Source organism: Prionailurus bengalensis, chromosome E1 (assembly GCF_016509475.1).
Source record: "Prionailurus bengalensis isolate Pbe53 chromosome E1, Fcat_Pben_1.1_paternal_pri, whole genome shotgun sequence".
Taxonomy (NCBI): domain Eukaryota; kingdom Metazoa; phylum Chordata; class Mammalia; order Carnivora; family Felidae; genus Prionailurus; species Prionailurus bengalensis.
Window position 1 is genome coordinate 31,134,720 of NC_057347.1, and position 21,575 is coordinate 31,156,294.

The following is a 21,575-nucleotide window of genomic DNA, read 5'->3' on the forward strand; positions in this document are numbered from 1 at the left end:
TCCCCTGTTAGTGTGCTCGCGCATTCTCTCTCTCAAAGAAATAAACAAATGAACATTAAAAAAAAAAACAGGTAGGCAGCAGGATTTCAGCAGACCTGCTATCTTCCACATTCTCCTCTCAGACTGTACACTATTAGCAGTACAGAGGGAAAAGCTCCCATGAACACAATTTAATGTATCTTATATTAAAGCACACTGAGGTACCGAAGTAGCATTTTCCATCAGGACAAGAGTCAGAAAAGGGAGGAAGAATAATGCCCTCTAACTGCAGCTTTTGGTGTTTATATATATTTTTTCCTTTACTAAAAAGTATTTACAGCGTTTTTTTTTTCTTTGCCTCCTAGAATAAGATCTTAGCTGATCATGTGAATTTCTGAACCTGTTTAAAAGTCAGAACCTGCAAACTAAAACACAGCTATTTCCGTAAAAGTCTGGCATTCAAAACCAGTGAATCTTGCCCCAGTTGGATTAATGTATATGTGAAGATACTAACTTCGGGGACATGCTGAGGCCTCTTCCACACTGTCTGGGTTCTGATTCAGCAGTTACTGAGCAACTGCATAAGGCGCCAGGCAAGGCGCCAAGCACTTTCACATGCCCACCTTCAGGGTCTGCATTCTTTTGCATTGACATTTACAAAGATGTTGAAGTCATAACATATCCCTGACCATTTAGACACTTCTGTTAAAAACCACCAGCACTGTTCATTTACAATAACCATTATATAGTTTTCTAAATAACATGTTACCATGTTATCAGAAACCATCTATACAGCCTGACTCTGATTTAACTAACTCTTGATTCCTGAATACTAAGGAAGGCTCCTGCAAGACTTCCCGTTCTTTTCCCATTACTTTCAGAAACTGTCAACTTCTTTTACTGCCAGTTACTAATATGAATTTAGGCATGACGCTTAATCTCTATGAGATTCCATTTTCTTAGCTGTAAAGTGGAGATAAATACCTGTCACACAAGGTTGCTATTAGTAATTAAGTAACATAGATGAAATTCTAGCACACTGTAGGTGTCAAATAAAGGTGAGTTGAATCAGAATTCCATGCCTGTTGTAATTTTCACATTGATAGCAAATTTAATCCTATTTACTCCTCAAATTGAGAACCTTTAAAGGCTGCCCATGGGTAGGAAAAGTTGAAATTCCTTAGCTTCCCAGACTCAGCACAACAAACTACCTACAATCTACTTTCTCCAGCCTCACCATCCACCTTCCCTCCTCAGCATACAAATTCTTCAATCTATTGAAGAAAATGTTGTTCACACCACCTACCCCACCACTTCTCCACCTGATGAACTGGCACTTACAAACATTTACTCTGAGATAAGTTTGCCCCAATCGCCTGGAATTACTTATCTGTTCCTCTCTCCCCAAAAGCACTTTTACTTATCTCAGTAATTACACTTACTTTGTGCTGTCCCTATTTGTCCACATAGCTTTTTCTCTCCTATTAGAGCACATTAATCCAGCGACTTCCAAACTAGCAGCCTTGATTTTTTTCAGTTGGCCAGAACCATGTCCTTTTCATGGTTGTTTCCCCCAGCCAGGTACACAATAAGCCCACAATAAATTAATCAGGGCCAGAAAACAGTCTGAGAAAATTAAGGTGGCTCAGACAGTAGTAATAATGGCAAAAGAGAAAAGAATGACTTGTAAAGTGAACCCTCTTGGGTTGCTACTTCCTTAGCTTCCACTGATGGGACTGGCTTCTAGGCACTATGTCATCCAGAGGCCTTGGTCTGAGTTCCATGGTTAGGATCAGCACATTCTGAAAACAGACTTCCTCTGAAAGATAAATATGTCCTACTTCGATCCTCTGTGAACAATGACTTAACCATTAGTATCTACATCTGTGTGATCGCTGTCTTTACCTACAGGATCTGACTTAAAAAAAAAAGGTCCTGAATTTATCAAATTTAAGATGACATCGACTGTAAGATGGCCATTATTTTACACAGCACTAAGAGAAGAAAATGCTGCCAATTACACTATGAAATTGATTGTAAGACTCATCTCATAGAGCTTATATGTATGTGCTTTAATATAGGTCTTAGAATCAGTTAAATGACATATGAAATGTAGTATCAGGTTTGAAGAAAAGCTTTTGATCACTGCCTGCTTTCCTTACACTATCAGAAAAACAAAGAAGCAAAAACATGTGAAAACTTCAAAGAAAGTTTGTGTCCAGAATATAACACAAAGGACAAGGGAAGCAGGGGACTTGGTATGGAGCCAGATGGTGGCAGGGGAATGGGGAACAGGCAGAAACATGACAGAATGACTAAGGGATCATTCATTCATAAATATTAACTGAGCAATTAGTTTATGCCAGGCATCACTTTGGGGACTAAGGATATTATTGTGAATAAAACCAGATAGAATCCTCCCACCTAGGAAACATACTGTCTTGTGGTTCAGACAGAGTTGATAACATAAGTACAGATATGGATGCGTGTTTACAAACTGAGATCGGTGATATCTCAGGAAAGAAACGGGATCTAGGAGCACATATAGGAAAAAAGACCTGGCCTAAACTGGAGGGCACCGAGAACACATTCCTTAGGAATTAGTCTTTGAATAGATATTTGGAAGTCATGGCGGCGGCAGCATGGGTGTGTTCTGAGTCAGAGGGTACAGCATATGAGAAAGAACTTCAGGAAACTGAAAAAATACCGCTCTGGAAGCATAAAGATGGAAAGCCAGAGAAATAGAGGGCAGAAGTCACGTGATACAGGCAACTGAATATTAGTATGATAGGCTGGGGAGGAAATAGGCATGGTGCATAAAAGCAGACAAAGCTATTGTAAGATCTGATTAAAAGCTATGTGCTGGTGGTGGAGATCAAGAAGACTGATGGGCTCAAGTGATATTTAGAGAGTAAAAAAGTCAACAGCATGTGCTGATAAAACTGGGGATGAATGTTAAGGGAGAGGAAGTAGTTAGGCTGCTGTTAGGTTTTCTAACTTGGTACAACTGGAAGGTGTCATTCATCAAGTTTGGGAACAGAAGAAGAAGCTCTCTTTGGGAAGAGATGGCCAGATGAGGGTATGGTGTGACTATCATGAGTCTTGCCTCAACTACAGTGAGTTTGAGATGCCTTAACGAGATCCAAGTGGAAATGCTGACCAAGCAATTGGACATGTGAGTATGAAGCTCAAAGGAGTATCTCAGCCAGAAAAAGGTCTAAGATTGAACACTAAAGACTCCAGACTGATATGGAACTGGCTGGTGGGGTGAAAAGGGCCTTGGAGTTCTCATATTTCCTCAGTACCTAGTACATCTAATCTCATCCTATAGGCTATCTCTAACACTTTGATCTGGAAGAATCTTTCCTTCTATTGCAACGGAAAAATTGTCAAGATGCCCCAAGTTTGAATATGTTTTTCAAAGAAACATGGCATTTTGGTTACGGAACCAGTACTGTATTTTGTATTTCCCAGTAGGAAAACATTCATGCATGTGTACGGGGGTGGGGGTGAGGGTTCAGGCAGCTGTGATTAATTAAAGATTTCTTCTGAGTTCCAATAGCCCTCTAACATATGAAGTTTGGGAATATAAATGCAATATAATCCATCTATAAGCTTGGGGATTACCTATACTGTAATTCTCAAACAACAGAATATTATAATTAGAGCAAGTGAAAGCACTCATATGCATTTAAAAATATGAAGGTGCTCAGTTCAGCAACTTAATAAGGATAATCTTATGAGCCTGTGTTTCCTATCGTATGAATGCATCTACTATGCAGAAATTTTGCACAGATTAGAAATTTATTAACATGCCTAACAGTATTTGGAACACAGTAAATGCTATTATTAATAAAAACATTTAAAAATAAAACTGCACCAATTTGTATTTGCAGAATAAATATGCATGTAACTCTCCATCTTGAGGAAGTATACAAAAATGAGTGTGAGCATTGCAAGTGTATTTATTCTTCTCTGTCTCCACCTTTCTCTGTTTTGGCTGTTTTCTTCCTTTGGACTTGACCAGATACTGTCAAGGAACATTAATAACTCTGTGCTGCTCTCTAGTGGTAAATATAGAATATAGTCCATTAAATGACTACTTTTTGATAGCCTTTCAAACAATGAAATTCTAAGAAAAACCAGTAAGAGAAAGTATTTAATTTCCCAGTCTGCTACCACTGATAGCAGATTAAGTGTCACTCAGCATGTTATCACTTTATTATTTTAACTATAAATATGTTTCATTGGAATAAAAAGGCACAAACTGATACGTATCATAATAGCAAATTTTTATCACTTGTTAGATACCATGATCTATTATTACATTGTATGAAGTGTGGTCTAAGAAATAACTTGGCTATAGTGAACATACACACACACACACACACACGTCCCTCAACTAAAGCAGTCATAAACACCTCAATTCTTACAAGACTAATTTTATTTTTTGTTTGAATTTGTTAAACACTTTAGTATTTAAGTAAACTTTATTTGGTTAATAATCTAAATTCAATAGCTAAAAGTCTGTATTATTATATATCCTAAATTTATTATATAACACTTACAACATGGTAAGTATATCCTATTATCTCAACAAGCTTGAAACAATTGAAATCATTTCTACTAATTTCGAAATTATTGGCGAAACGAATTTTTTTTTCCTAACAAGGGGAATAAAAATCCAGTTGCCTAGATAAACTACTTGCTAAACAAATGTTTGGGGTGAGGGTAGAGGTAAGGGCAGGACTATTTATTGAATCAAAATAACTAACAGAACAACAATATGAATAAACTTAATGTTAAAAGGATCCTTTCTCATGCTCTATAGCTTGCTGTTAATACAATTATTTTATGAAATTCTTTATATCCTATATCTCTCCGAAAAGGACTGCAGGCAATTTTCAACAAAAGACAGATAGAATCACATTAGTAACACAGATATGGCAAATGAAATTCAGGAGGAATGAAAATGAAAATATAGTAACTAGTTTGTTAACTAAGTTGTTGATATTGTACTTCAAATGTGGATCTGAGCTTTCTAGCAACCAGAGCAAAAAGGAAATCATGATTTATATATTTCTTATAACAAAGAGGGGAGTAAGGCTTTCTAATTTGTAAAATAAGGAAAAAAAAATTATTTTCTGGTCTTAAATCTAAATCTAATTTCTCATGTGGGCAACTAATGCGTGATATAAATAACAAACTAAACAAGAATTACTGCAAATTCAGAGATGAGCAGAATTTACATGCTGAGTTTGTATATTTTGCATTTAGGAGAGGCTAAATATGAAGGTACTTCCAGTTTAAGTGATCTGACTTAATCCAAATTCAGCAGTGGAGAGATAACATGCCTTCAAATACAATTTCTCAAAATCAGACTTTGGATAAGAGTTAAATAGTATATTATTAAAAATATATAACCTTTAGTTAAGAGTTTGAAGTCTGGGGGCACCTGGGTGGCTCAGTTGGTTAAGTGTCTGACTTCAGCTCATGATCTCACCGTTTGTGAGTTGGAGCCCCGTGTTGGGCTCTGTGCTGATAGCTCAGAGCCTGGAGCCTGCTTTAGATTCTGTGTCTCCCTCTCTCTGCCCCTCCCCTGCTCGCAGACTGTCTCTCTCTCTCTCTCTCTCTCTCAAAAATAAATAAACATTCTCAAATTTGTTATTTTCCAATTTATTTCATGTTTACTTCCTATTTATTTGTTAGGTTAAAGCTCCTTGAAGGTAAAGGCCTATCTTCCAGTTCTTACAAGATCTTTCACGGAGAAATAGTCACCGGGGACATTCAATTAATACTAAAAATTTACTGATGTAGTAGGAAAACAAACCTCACCACTAGTAGGTTTGGTTTTTGGTGAAGTATTATTTTTATTTTAATTTTTACCTTGTAACAGTCTCCTCCAGGAATAATTTCCTGAATATATACCAAGGGGCCTTCATTCCGGTTAATTCCTCCAAGGATCTTCAGACCAAGGCCCGTTTCCTTGGTAACTGTGATCATCTGAAAGGCAGGATCCCTAAGATACAATAAATTAGCACTCACAGGTTAGCCTAGAGGATCTATGCCCACTTTTTCTTCAAACTACTTGTTAAATCAAATTCTTAGATCTAGATAACCCCATATACTCAGTACATACCAGTAACGACATTTAGAAAAGTATGATGACAGGAAAATAATCAAATGGATTCTGTTATCTGTAGTATTTTTTTTCTATAAAAACAAACCATAGAAGAAATTACAGCAATAGTGCTTATTTCTTTGTTGTAGAAGGAAGAAAAATACCTTCAACATATAATTTAAATATATTTAAAGGTTTATTAAAGGTAACAACAGATTTCCCTTTTTACTGGCTTCTTAGACTACACTGAGGGATCAATCCCAAAATTAAAGATTTTACTGAGTTAGGTAAGTGACTTTTTAAAAGACATGTTGGCAGTCATTTAAAGCAAAATAAATATGACCTCCATTTGAATATCAAAAAGAAAAGTTTATCTTTTTAATTTCAGAAGAGTATTTTCTGATAGAAAGCACGTGCTCATCCATAATTTATGTCAAACGTTAAGAACAATGACATTAGAAAAGGAGGGGCGCCTGAGTGGCTCAGGCAGTTAAGCATCTGACTTCAGTTAAAGTCGTGATCTTGCAGTTCATGAGTTTGAGCCCCACACTGGGCTCTGTGCTGACAGCTCAGAGCCCGCAGTCTGCTTCAGATTCAGTGTCTTCCCCTCCCTCTGCCCCTACCCCACTTGCTCTCTCTGTCTCTCAAAAAATAAATAAATACTAAAAAATTTTTTTAGAAAAAGAAAAGAAGGAACTGTCAAAAGAATTCTATAAAAGGCATACCCTCAAATTGTGTTTCTGAACACTCCAGTCAGAGCGGAGACTTTTATTGGTCAAAGAGGGCTTGAACACAGTTTCAAATAAGGCTTAGGGCTGCCTGCTTACATATGATGTAACTGGGGTTGTGCTAAGCAATATATATACACTATGCTATTCAACTTAGCATTTATACAACTCCTAAGATTATTACCCTCATTTTTCTGAAAGCACCAAAGTCTGGGAAGGTTAACTCGGTGGTCTAAGGTTATAAAGCTGGAGAACAGCAATGGAAACCCAGTTTGTGTTACTCTAGAGGCGAAATGTGGCATAAGATATGCTTCGTGGTCGTATTAAAGCCAGTGATGAATATTGGAGCTATCTTCACACATATCAAAAAACTGAAACTGGTATTAAAAAAGGTGCCTCGTATCTTAAATATGATTACAGTTTTTAGAAAAAGCTTTCTTATCTTCTGCCACAAGAATTCTAACTATATCTTTAAGAAAGCATGTATTCAAAAGTTAAATAATAAAAAAGACAGGAGGAAAAAAATTAAAATACAAAAAACCCCACAAAACCTTATAAGCCTTCCTGCTTTTGAATATTTTGCTCTCTACACAGGACATTGTTCAGGGTTGCATTATACAGAATTAAGCTCTGGTGTTGGATGGCCTCTCTGGTTACTAGGGCAACGGTCAATTAGCTAGAAAAAGAGGCAGAAGGGACTAGGTCCACAATGTTTCACTGTTACAGATTTCAGAAGCTCAGCCCACTTTTGATGGAATATTAGGTTATAAGGGCATAAAAGAATGAAGCCTAGAATTGAGAGAGAGGAGGGAGAGGGGGAATTAAGGTACCTCATTAGGTACCTCGTATAACCTCTTAAACCCTCCAAATGCAAATTTCCTTCAATAGGGGATACTCATAATCTCCACCATATATTAGTGCTTCAGTAAAGGATCCCTCTTTTTCTAATTGTCAACAGAATTTCTGTATTTTGTACAGCATTTACTTGCCAGGACCTTATGTTACAACTCCCTTATGTTAAAATTTTGTATTATTTACTTTTTCTTAGCTATTAGAAATAGTTCTGCTGCTCAACTTTAAACCCAGAGAATTACAAGTTAAAACCAGGCAGAGATATTGCTATTTACTTACAAGATCAACATATAATTTAAAACTGTGACAATATACTCCAGTGACAAGGCTGTGGAAAAAGAGGTACTCTTGTACATTGTTGATGGGAATGCAAAATGGCGTAACTTCTAATGAGGGAATTTGGTAAACTCTAAGTTTACCCTCTGATCCAGAAATCCCATTTCTAGGAATCTATCCCAAAGATACTCTGGCAAAAAAATACAAAATTACGTGTATACTAGGTTATTTATTTTCGCATAATTTGAAATCTTCAAAAATTGCAAATAATGTGTGTCTATCAATAAGGTGCTGGCTAAATAAACTATGGTAAATTGATAGGATAGAATACATAGTTACAAAAGGTACAAGAAAGACATTTATAGACTGATATGAAGAGACCACCAGGATATAATTTTAAAAATTTTATATATATATATATATATATATATATATTTTTTTTTTTTTTTTTTTTTTAAGGCAAGATCAAAGAGTATATATAATATGCTACCTTTTTGTTAAGAATATGCTGGTGAGTGGAAACTGGGAGGTGGAGCCTGAATGTTGGGGCCGTCTTGACTCAGTCATATGATTCTTTCCCATGGCCTTGATTTTGCCTTAAGTAGTTGGACAAAACTCTCTGCTGTCCCAGAAAGTAAAACTGTTCAGCACCAGAGCATAAAGCTGTGCATGGAGCTCTTTGCACACACCACAGATGAGCCTGGCTGGTGACCCCTGGAGACCAGAACTTTCCAGTGCTCTCAGGAGGTGATGTCAGAGAAAGACATCCTGAGTTTAACCAGCCTGACATCCTTCTCCAGGGAAGACCTGTGAACCTGAGCTGAAGGGCTAATGTGCATGTGTTTACTATGAATAATAGCTTTGAGGTAAAAATATTGACTCAAGTGTGTATATATATACACACACAAATACATATATATATATAACATGTGTATATATTTATATGTATATTATTTGCTTATCCAAAAAGAAGCACAGGGAAAGAACCAAAAATAAAAATGGTTACCTATAGGAAGAATGAGGGCACAGAGTGAATGAAAGACAAGAATGCCTTATTCTATGAGTTACAGGTTTGCAAAATGGCCACAAGTTCTTCCCATCGCTGTCTGTATGCCCTTTGGAATGTGACTTTACTGTTCCTTCCATTAAAAAGTAGAGTCTAGGGGTGCCTGGGTGGTTCAGTTGGTTGAGCATCTGACTTCGGCTTGGGTCATGATCTCACAGTTTGTGAGTTCGAGCCCCGTGTTGGGCTCTATGCTGACAGCTCAGAGCCTGGAGCCTGCTTCAGATTCTGTGTCTCCCTCTCTCTCTGCTCCTCTCCCACTCATGCTCTGTCTCTCTCTTTCTCCTTCAAAAAAATAAATAAAAACATTAAAAAAAAAAGTAGATTCTATATCTATACCCCTTGAATTTGGACTTGGCTATCTGAATTGCTTCAGTCAACGACAGACCAGCAAATGTAAGGGAAACAGACATTTGAAAAACACTTGGGCTTGTTTCTGGGAACCATTCCACCATCCTGTGAAAAAGCCTGAGCTAGCCTCTTGGAGAATGAGACCAGGTTCAGAGAGATAGCCATCCAGACTTTCCAGATGAGGCCCCAGAAATGTGAATGAGGCCATCCTACACTATCCGATACATACCAGAACAACCAAAGCATGAGAAAAAATAAATGCTTGCTGTTTCAAGGCAATTCGGGTGGTTTGTTACTCAGCAAAAGTTAATTTTACATTATCTTATCTTGATACTTGAATCATAAAATATTTTAAATATTCAAAATATCAGATCAAATTTTTTAAAAAGCAATTTCTATAAAGAATTATAAAAAAGAATGCAGAATTTATCCCATACATTGATTTACATTGGAAAGTAATTATTGATCAACTTCCTAATTATTGCTTTAGACCAGTTAGCTGTATAAAATTTTGAACTAAAAGCTCATTAACATTCTGTATATTTCAAACTATGTAGCTCAAAACATATTACATTTAATTTTAAAATTACTTTTCAAGTAGACTGGATGATACCACAGCAGGTGTATTTTTATTCATGATTTTACCACAGGAGCCTTGGATTTAACCACTGTGTAAATGAAGATCTTGATGAAGAGTCTAGAAATTCTTCTTTTCCTAAGAATGGAGAAGTAGAAAATAAATTTTCATGCCTTAAGAGTAGTCAAATTCGATTTCAATTTTGCATAAAAACATCACATACACTTGGTATGTAAATGATATGCATTTATATAGACACGTTAGAGGTTGATAATATCTAAGAAATATAAAGACAGTTCTCCAGAGAGAGAGAGAGAGAGATAGCTATAGCTATAGGGCTATATTCACATCATTATCTGTATCTATATAAAATTGGCATTTCCTGGCAGAGATGAAAAATACAGTTAAGCTTTAGGTAACTATATAGCTTCCACCATTAATACACTTAAATCACATACTAATAAAACACTGTGACAAATATCTCTTGTGAGCACAAGGCTAGAAAGTTGTTTTTTTTTAATGTTTATTTATTTTTTATCTTTTTAATGCTTTTATTCATTTTTGAGAGACAGAACACTGGTTCGGGAGGGGAAGAAAGAGAGAGGGAGACACAGAATCTGAAGCAGGCTCCAGGCTCTGAGCTGTCAGCACAGAGCCCAAAGCAGGGCTTGAACCCACAAACAGTGAGATCATGACCTGAACCAAAATCAGATGCTTAACCGACTGAGCCACCCAGAAGTCCCATTAATGTTTATTTATTTATTTTGGAAAGGCAGAGAGAGAGAGAGAGAGAGAGAGAGAGAATGCACAAGTAGGGGAGGGGCAGAAAGAGAGAGGGAGACACAGAATCACAATCAGGCTCCAGGCTCCAAGTTGTCAGCACAGAGCCTGACACAGGGCTTGAACCCATGAACCACGAGATCATGACCTAAGGCAAAGTCAGGCGCTCAACCGACTGACTGAGCCACCCAGGTGCCCAGGCTAGAAAGTTTATAGTCAGAATATCTGTAAGATAATTATACAATACACTGTTGAAAAAAACAGAAATTCCTATTGTCATACCAACTATCTTGAGGGACTTCTTGTAGATCGAATATTACTCTGAATCATATCATTCCACAAGCTTCTTAAATACTTTCCTGTGAAAAGAAAAAAAAATATGTGTGTGTGTGTGTGTGTGTGTGTGTGTATATATATATATATATATATATATATATATGATTTTAATATCTCATGTGGCTCCACTGTGAAAATTGAAAGGAATGATGCAGTTTCACTTAATTAAAAAAAGTTGTATTTGAACAGAAGTTTACCATCTCTGCATAAGAAATATGGATAAAGTACAGAACCTTAAAAGCCACTGGGAACATTTAGCACAACCCTCTTATTAAAGAAATGAATAGCTAGATTCAGAAATTGTGTGCTTTCCCCACACAAGTGAGAAATAGTGGTTGTTTTTCTAGCTAGCATTCAGACTTCAAAGCCTAGAGTGTGGTGGACCTTGACATCAGATAGGCCTAGATTCCAATGTGACCTTCTTCTCCAGGCCTTAGTTTCTTCATAGGTACAGTAACTACCTTGACTGTAGTGATGGTTTTACAAATGAATGCACATGTCAAAACTTACCAAATTCTCTCACTATAAATAGGTACTGTTTATTACAAGCCAATCATATCTTAATAAAGCTAAATTTTTAAAAACCTGATGAATTGGATTTTTATTTAAAGTTGCCAGAGGGGAAGGGCTGGTGGGGGGTGGGGGGTAGAGACTGGCAAAATGGATGAAGGGGAGTGGGAGATACAGGCTCCCAGTTATGAAATGAGCAAGAAATAAATAAATCACAGGGATGAAAAGTCCAGCATAGGGAATACAGTCAGTGATATTATAATAATGTTGTATGGCAACGATGGCAGCTACACGTGTGGTGAACACAGCATAATGTACTGTTGTAGAGTCACTATGTTGTGTACCTGAAACTAATGAAACACTGTGTGTCAACTATACTTCAATAAATTTTTCTTAAATAAAATTATCTAAAAACAAAAAAAGGGGAAGCTTGACCTTGGCATATATCTTCCTTCCCTTCAGAGAGCCCACTTATAAGAGTATAAATTCATAATGTACATGAATAAATGGGAGAAGAGCCATCAGATTAAATGTTCAACAAATTTCTGGAAGACAAAAAACAGGGAGGTGATAACGGATAAAGGAAGGCTGAAGAAGCTGAAAATTAGGGCAAGTCTTCTTAAATATTTTCGAGTTTGAGCACACACAGAGAAAATCGGAATATACGTACAAAGCACCGGGGTAAACAGAGGCGGCATGTTATACCTGTGAGGAGCTACGGGAAGTCAGTAACTCAGCACACCAGTAACTGATTCAAAGCAAAATTCTGGCCTTGGAAACAGCTGGACAGAAATGCAGGGCAAAACTATCTTGCAGAATCCCACACAGGCTGAGGACTTGGGGACCCAAAGTTCTAGGAAGAGCAAAACTGAGGCAGAGAACTAAAATCAAGGGGATCATCCCAGCCCTTCACTAACCATTGAATGATGAAGAAATCACAGATTCTGCTGTAAATAATTTGAGTAGACCCTGAAGAAAGAGCCAAACACCTTCTGGGAACCTAACATAGTGTTGTTCCACTAGCCTGGGTGTTAAAATCCTGTTTCAACTTTCACAGTCCCTGTGGTAGCAAGCAACAGGAAGAGGGGAAACATGCAGATCAAAAGCAGCAGAAAAATGAAGCCAAAGTGAGTAAGATCCCCATCTAGTGGTGGTTTGTCTTTACTGGACACAGGGTCCCCAGGTGATGAAACATACCCACGTCTAATGGCTATGTCGCTGTTAAACTATACAACAGATTTCATATAATGTCATACTTAACAAGGCAGTTTTAAATATTTCTATTTAAATTATTAAAATGAAATTTAAGTATTTAAATTATTTTATTCGCTTAACATGCCTGACAGTGTCCTAAGTGCTCGAGGTGAGCTTAAAAAGCACAGTCTATCTCCAGAGACAGTCAAATAAACAGACATCAGGAGGGTGCTAAGTGCTCTGATAGCGCACACAGGGGGTTGGGGAAGCATGGGGGAAGGCCAGCCTGCCCAGAATGTTGTCATTACTGAACACCAATATGGCCAGGCACCATGTTGGAGGATTTTATACTCCCTCAAAGGAGCCCCACAAAGCAGGTATTACATATTTGTATTTACATAAATGAAAGACATTTACATAAATGAAAATGTCATGCAGAAGCTATGTGACTTGTCCATGACCACAAGGTTAACTAGTTATAAACTGGAATTTGAATCCAGTTCTGTCTAGCTCCAAACCCAATATTTTTCCACTATGGCATGCTGGGAAACTGAAATTTGTAGAAAAGTGTCATTCTCTGAAAATATAGGAGTACTAACAGTAGTAATATGCTGTCTCTCTCTTATTTTTTTAAGTTCATTTATTTTGAGAGAGAGAGAGAGAGAGAGAATGGGGGAGGGGCACAGAGAGAATCCCAAGCAGGTTTCCTGCTGTCAATGCAGAGCCTAACTTGGGGCTTGAACCCACACACTGTGAGATAATGACTTGAGTGGAAATCAAGAGTCAGACACTTAACCTACTGAGCCACCCAGGTGCCCCTATGCTGTCTCTTTTATATGGAGATATTACTGCTGATTAAACTAACAGAAATGTGTTTAGTTTTATCCATCCAAACGGCGGGCTTTTTTTTTTAAACAAACAAGATATCTATTGTCATATCCTTAAAGCTTAAATATCATAAAGTGCCTTTTCATTCCCTCTCTTCTATTTATTCCCTACTCCTTTCTTTCTAGAAGTTAGCAAGCCTCTCAACCAACAAGGGTTCTATAATGTTACACACACACACACACACACACACACACCCCACAACTTCACATTATTAATGAATGACACAGAAGAAAAATACTCTTATTCTTTTACTAAAAATATACCCATTCAAGAAAAATATATTGTTTTTCTAGTTTAGTGACTCATAAGAGGGAAAATGTTAGGTTAGCAAAAGCAGAGAAAGTGGAACACTGCAGGAAAGAATCTTGTTGTAAGCAAAAAATCCATTCCAGAAATCTTAAATTAGAGCTTTACTTTGATCAAAACAGTTTTAATTCTACACAACTAGAAACCTCATGGGGGTGCCTGGGTGGCTCAGTAGGTTAAGCATTCGACTTCAGCTCAGGTTATTGATCTTGCGGTTTGTGAGTGCGAGCTCCGTGTTGGGCTCTGTGCTGACAGCTCCAAGCCTAGAGCCTGCTTCAGATTCTGTGTCTCCCTCTGCCTCTGCCTCTCCCCTCCTCTCAAGAATAAATAAACTTAAAAAAAAAAAATCTCATGAGATAAAAAATCTGCCCATGATAAATATGTGTGAATAGCAGACTTAGTAATTTATATTCCCAAAGAGATGACATTCAATACTTTCTAAAACAAGTTCTTTTTACTAGACCAAAAATAAAGAAGGTAAAAAAGGATAAAAACATCTGGTAGAAAATATGGTAAATATTAACTTCATGAAATTGCAATGTTGAATGAATATTCATAATATTGATAATGAAACAGTATGTCTTTTAGTTTTTAAAAAGTTAAAAATCCCAGTGAGGTGTTTGTAATGGATGTATATATCCATCCTATCTATCACCACACCATTTCCACATAACTTAAGTACCCACTGTTTTTGTTTCTTGTGAATGCTGTTAGCTCCTTTATGCATAAACAAATATGAACAAATATTGATTCCTTTGCCTTTGTTTTGACTAAGAAATTAGCTACAATCAGGCACAAAGCATCCAGCTGTTATCCCTGAGGGTATGGATTATAAACCCATGATATAAATAGGTTCTCTGATGTATGCAGTAGTTCTGAATGCCATAAGCATTGCTGTGCAACCTGTTAGTTGTTTGTTTTTTTTAACGTTTACTCACTTTTGAGAGAGACAGAGTATGAGAAGGGGAAGGGCAGAGAGGGAGACACAGAATCCAAACGCTCCCCCCTTTTTTAAATTTTGTTTAGTTTTTTTTTAATTAATGTAGAACCTGGAATTATTTCCATATTTTTACAAAGCATCCTGATTCTTTTTTATTTTCATAGCTGCATGGCATTCCATTTTATGGAGGGACCATATTTATTTATACCCTTATTGATAGATATTTAAGTAGTTTCACATGTTTTGCTATTATAAACATGCTGCAATGAAAACTCTATATACAGGTCACATCACATGTGCACAAATTCATCTGCATGACAAATTCACAAAAATCAGCATTTATACACACTTGATATTTTTAAATAAATTGCCAAACTGCCCTCAATCATCAACTGCCCTAATTTACCATCCCTCTAATAACAGTGTCTGATACCCCATGTATTATATAACTTTTGGATTTTTGACAGTCCTGTTGTAAGATCTTAAATCTGAGTGAGGCTGAACATTTTTTATGCTTAAGAACCATTTTGTATCTCACATAGTTCACATATAACTGTATTTTTATATCTTTTGCCAATTTTTCTACTCATTGTTAGCTTTTTTCTGTCCAGTTTCTAGAGTTCATACATCCTAGGGAGACTATCCCCTCTGTCTGCACTAAGAATTGCAAATATATTTTCCTCCTTTTGTTCTTAGCTATGGATTTTTGTTGTTGTTGTCATACAAAAGCCTATGGGTAAATTTATCAATCCTTCATGATTTGGGGATTTTAAGTCCAATGTAAGTTCTATATACTCAAGTTATAAAGAACTCTCTCATATTTTCTTCTAGTATTTTGATGATCTCATTTAAAAATCTTTGATCCACTTGGAATCCATCCTAGTGTACAGTGTAAGGTAGAGATCCAACTCTTATTTTCTCCCAAGATCACTCAGTTGTCTCAACTACATTATTAAATAATCCATCTTTTCCCAATGATCTGCAATTAGACCCTCAGCATACATCAAAACTCATAAATGTTTGGGCCTACTTCTGGCCCATTTGTTAGCCTATGTCAGTGATGGAGGCTTTGTAATATATGTTTTATATCTGGTAAATCCAATCTTCCCTCGTTGCTTCTTTTGTTAACCGTTTTGCTGGCTATTTTTGGTTGTTTTACACATTAACTTCAAAATCTCCTTATCTCATTTAAAAAAACAAAACAAAATAATGCCAATTGTTGGGGAATCATGTCAAATTTAAAAGTTAATGGAGGAAGCATTGGTAACTATCTTTATACTGCTGAGTCTTGCTACCCAAGAACTTGGTATGTCTTTCCATTTGTTGAAATCTTTTGTGATCTTCTGTAGTGTTTCAATATGAATATAGTGTAAAGCTGTTTTCATGTGGGTCTCACATATTTTTTATTTAATTATTTTCTAGGTATTTTAATCTTTTTTGTTGTAAATTTAATGCCTTTAAAACATTTACTATTTATTTCAAAGTATTTAAAAAGCTAGAAAAGAACTGTAATGACATTTATTTCTTTTTCTGAAGTGAAAAGTAACTAGGGGTGAAGGGAAGAAGGATGAGGTGTGATGGCAATGAAGGAGGCATGGGTGGGCTTAGTGGGCTTGATAGTAAGCCCACACAGTCCCTTCATCTCCTTCATTATCATCATCATCACCACTACCATCAGCAGCATCACCTAATAAGGAAGGTGATTTATCAGAAGCTATTGGCCTCAAATACATCTATGTGTCTTTGAAGATCACCAGATTGTCTGGATCAACTGATTTGGGATCTCTAGTTCACCACTGAGGGTGAGGGCTTAGGCTTCTGTTATCAGCGAGGAAACAAAAGAGAAGAAAGGAGCTCAGGAAGGCTCTTAGAAGAGAACACACACTGCTAGCCTTTCCAGGCTAGCAATCTAATTGTCTTCTCAGGTTCACACACTACATAAAGTAACCAGATTCCAGACAGCACAATGAGAACACACAGGGCACTCCGTGATTTTATGTTCAAACAGGAAGATATGACTAAGGTCACAACTATCTAAGAAAGACATGTAAGTATGGCTTATAGCCATACTTGTAAAATATTCCTCAAAAGTGAAAATTTAGCTCAGTTAACAAACAATTATGAACAATAAGAAAAAGAGGATTAGAAAAAAAAAAAATGAAAGAGCAAATACATTATGCATGAGGAAATTTGAGGAGAAAGGATACCAGCAATGGATCCCCGGATCCAAGTCCAAGGTTTGCCTACAAAAGGCAGGACACTAGGTCCCTTTAATACTCTATGGGTGGCAAGAGGTGATCCGGCAAGCACGTGAAAATATTCATTAGTTCATGTATACCATCAAAGAATAGTTATATAGACTATGACAAAACATCAGAAACCACCTACATATCCAAACAGATGGCTGGTTAGATAATATACCATCTATCCACATACAATGACTACGTAATCATCAAAGATGTTTATACAGATGAATTCCTTCATATTTGTTGATTTAGAAAGCAGTCCCCAATATGTAAGTATCTGAAAAACAACAGCAGGGTAAAAACAGAATATAAAGAATTATTTCACCTTTTCATATTACATTTATGGAAAATATACGCTAAAAGGTAAACAATAATGACCAATAGTTGAAATTACTACTATTTTGTATTTACTGGTATTTGATATTTTCTTCTTTAAATTATTCTGTATTATCTGGATGTTCCACACACAGGATACATACTTTGATATATTATTTTGATAATAAAGAAAAAAATATCAAAACAGTTAATCTGGTATGAGTGCCCCTTCTTGGTATCTAATTGAAAATTAGCCCCTTCTACTTAAGTTTCCTTTAATGTCATTTTCCCTTCATGTCATGCTCTTCTTTTGTCACCATTTGCTAAGGTATCAAAAAATTCTGCAAGGTGAAAGAGAAAATAACATAGACCTGGTAGATACCAGAGAACTGGCTATACCCTTTAAATACTTTCTATAACTGTTCCTTTGTAAGCAAATTGGTAAGCAGTAAAAATAAAAGACACTTTCTCCCTGCTATGGTTTTTAGAAAGAAGTAAGACTTATAGCAAAGAAACTCACAGTACAAACAGTATTTAATGTTAATTTTTCCTCATATTAACCATCTCTAGTCCATTTAAACAAAAAACACTTTGGAATTCTCCTTGCCACTGGTTTTATATTTACAAGTGTATTGCACTGGGAAAAGGACTGTCCTACAAGTTAAGATATCTGGGTTTGCTGCCCACTAGCCAAGGGGCTTGGAGCAGACACTGAACCACTCTACTCCCCAGTTTCTCCATATGTAGAATGACAAGGCCATTCATAAAGTGATCTTTATTTATGTATTTTTTAAATTTTATTGGAGACAGAAAGAGAGGGAAGAAGGGAGGGGCACCAAGAGAAGGAGAGAGAGAATCCCAAGCAGGCTCTGTGCTCTGTGCTGTCAGCACAGAGCTTGATGCAGGGCTGGAGCCCACGAACTGTGAGATCATGACCTGAGCCAAAACCAAAAGTCAGCTGCTTAACTGAGCCAGCCAGGCGCCCCCTCATAAAGTGATCTTTATGGTTCTTCTTTGGTTCTATGAATCACAAATTCTATTTCAGGCTTACTAAACTACAAGCCCCCACAGTTTTTTGAGGGGAGGACTTTCTTTTTAAAACATGCATGCACCTCTAAGACTGGTCTGGGCTATGAATGGGATAGGGTAGCCGGCAATCAGGTCATTTGTAAGAAATTGAAGGGGAGGAAAAAAAGTACTTGGAGAGTGAAATTCTACATTAGGTAGTTATTTCAAGAGAAGAGGAGGGAATGATGACGCTGGTTAGTGAATAAATAATCTTGGGTGGGGGGCACCTGGGTGGCTCAGTCAGTTAAGTGACTGACTCTTGATTTTGGCTCAGGTCATGATCTCACAGTTCATGAGTTTGAGCTCCAAGTTGGGCTCCAGGCTGATAGTGCGTAGCCTGCTTGGAATTCTCTTTCCTTCTCCCTCTGCCCCTTCCCTGCTCTCTTTCTCAAAATAAATAAATAAACTTAAAAAAAATGTTAAATAATTTTTAAAAATTTGGATTCTGTGACAGACGAGTTGGAAATGCTTACTATTCATAGATTAGCTGGAGCTAATGTTAAAATATTAACACAAATATGTCTTGTTGTAAAGTCAGACCTATAGATTCAGTATTACACTTAAATAGACAAAACAAAAACAAAAACAAAAAAACGGGGTGGCAAAATGTCCTATACCTTACCACAGCAGAGATTCTTTGAGAAGCATTAGTATTTAAATAATCCTAGGGTTATATAATCAGGAATGGCTCCCTTGCCTGGGCCAGACTACTTAATTGATCTTTTAAAAGGGGCGCCTGGGTGCATCAGTCAATAGAGTGTCCAACTCTTGACTTCCACTCAGGTCATGATCTCAGGGTTCCTGTGTTCTAAACCCGCCTTGGGCTGTGCTCTGACAGCACAGAGCCTGCTTGGGATTCTCTGTCTCCTTCTCTCTTTCTGCCCTTCCCCCACTTGCTCTCTCTCTCAAAATATATAAAAATAAACTTTACAATAAAAATAACATGAGGGGTGCCTAGGGGGTTCAGTCAGTTAAGCCTCTGACTTTGGCTCAATTCATGATCTCGTGGTTTACAAATTCAAGCCCCGTGTCGGGCTCTGTGCTAACAGCTCAGAGCCTGAAGCCTGCTTCAGATTCTGTGTCTCCCTCTCTCTGCCCTCCCCTGCTCGTGCTCTCTCTCTCTCTCTCTCTCTCTCTCAAAGAAAAAATAAATATTTAAAAAAAAAAATTTTAGTAACATGAAAGTTTCAGGAAATCAAGATATAAAGGCCAAGAGAGTTATTTTACTATCGTCTTTATTTTGTACCCACAGGCACTACTACTACTGCCAGTGATTTTTTGTTTTGTTTTGTTTTGTTTTCAAGAATCTAAGCAGCTCAGGAATCCTACTCATTGGCCTTGGGGGTGGACACATAGCATCTGCCTTTAACACACAGACCAACCGTGCGGGAAACACTGGAAAACTGCTTGAAAGGAGGAGTCCCAATCTTCTGGAAACATGAGAACTTCATCAGAGCAACAGCTCACTACTCTCAGAAGTTTCCTGATGCTACCAGACTGCCTTCTATTTGCTTTCATTCATGCACTCATGCACCAAACACTTAGCCAGTACAATCATGTGCACTACGCTAAGTGCTTGTGATAACACGGTGAACAAGCCACAGTCCCTGCTCTCGTGGCACTTACATTCTAGTGTTGAGAGAAAAAAGTAAAAAAGGGAAACACCAAAGCAAACTGGGGATCACATACTCAAAGGTGACATGAGCAGATGTGACTGGACAGAGGAGGGCTGATTTGGACTGGGTAGTGTGGTATTCCAGCTAAGATCCAAACTGTAGGTCAGCCAGGAGAGAAACTGAGGGACAAAGTATTCCAGGAAAATGTCTTGAGGCAGCAAAATAAATCTGGGGTGTTTACAGTACACAAAGAAGTGTGGCTAGAGCACAGTGAATATGGGGAGAGAGAAATAGGTGAAGTTTAAGAAGCGGACAGGATCTAGATGACGTAGAGTCTTATGGGCTAGGATGAGGAGCTTGGAATTTTGCTTGATATTATTTCATATACCCTGACTATTATTAGGAGACCTGAATTTGCCTGTTGCCTTGTCTCTTCCCTCTTACCTCCTGAGACTGGGCTCTCTGCTTTTGCATTTTCCCTGGTTTTCTGTCTCTGCCTTTAACCCTGCTTAGCCCAGATAGGCTGACAGGACTTAAGCCTGAATTATGTCAAAATGTCATTCCATCTACTTGGGGCAAAGTGTCCTTTCAAAAGCGGGGTCTTAGACTGCACAGGTGACCTATCCATGAAGCTGGCCCTGATCTTGATAAATATTATTTGAAAAAAATGCCTTCTATAGATGAATAATTTGTTTCATGTCACCTGATCTGTCAATTACATAAACTTATTCAAGATCTTTTAAATGGAGTAGCTCTTCAAACTTGTGGCTTAAAGGAAGCTGCCAGGAAATAAGAAACTAGAATGTTAAGACTTACTGAGACAACTTCATGCCATCACTGTGCACAATCACTGGAAACGGTGATTACCCAGCTTATTCTCAGGCAAACTATAATTCATTTGCTCTCACTATTTATTGAAATACATTACTTTTCCTCTTTTAGGTATGAGGAAATTATTATAATAAGTAGCAACGAAATAAACAACTGTTTGCTAGGTGTTTCATATTGCCAAATGGATCTAGTAATTTTATTAGGCAAATAGCTAAGAAATGCAGCTCAGTGACTAACATATTAAGATTTAATTAGCAATTTCCATAATTTATGTGATACATAAAAATACTAAAAAATGTACTTACAAATCAAAATTTTAAAATAATACATCGTTATAATCTTTAAGTCTTTGGGGAGTCTGGGTGGCTTAGTCAGCTGAAGCTCAGGTCATGATCTCGTAGTTCTTGAGTTTGAGCCCCACGCTGGGTTCTGTGCCAACAGCTTGGAGCCTGGAGCCTGCTTCAGATTCTGTGTCTCCCTCTCTCCTTCTGCCCCTCCCCCTCCCACACTCTGTCTCTCACTCTCTCAAAAATAAATAAACATTAAAAAATTAACAAAAAAAATCATCTTTAAGTCTTCACAAAGCCTGAAAACCAAT

General features: G+C 37.2%; 1 protein-coding gene across 1 annotated transcript in view; it reads right to left on the reverse strand.

Moving 5' to 3' along the window:
• STXBP4 (syntaxin binding protein 4) overlaps window positions 1-21,575 on the reverse strand; it is a 166,211-nt gene that overhangs the window by 141,570 nt on the left and 3,066 nt on the right. The window contains exons 2-4 of the mRNA XM_043584020.1: window positions 11,010-11,086; window positions 9,961-10,085; window positions 5,866-5,998 (exon numbers count right to left, since the gene is read on the reverse strand). Coding sequence (XP_043439955.1) covers window positions 5,866-5,998; window positions 9,961-10,007 — 180 coding nt within the window. The 5' untranslated portion in view covers window positions 10,008-10,085; window positions 11,010-11,086. The remainder of the gene's footprint in view (window positions 1-5,865; window positions 5,999-9,960; window positions 10,086-11,009; window positions 11,087-21,575) is intronic.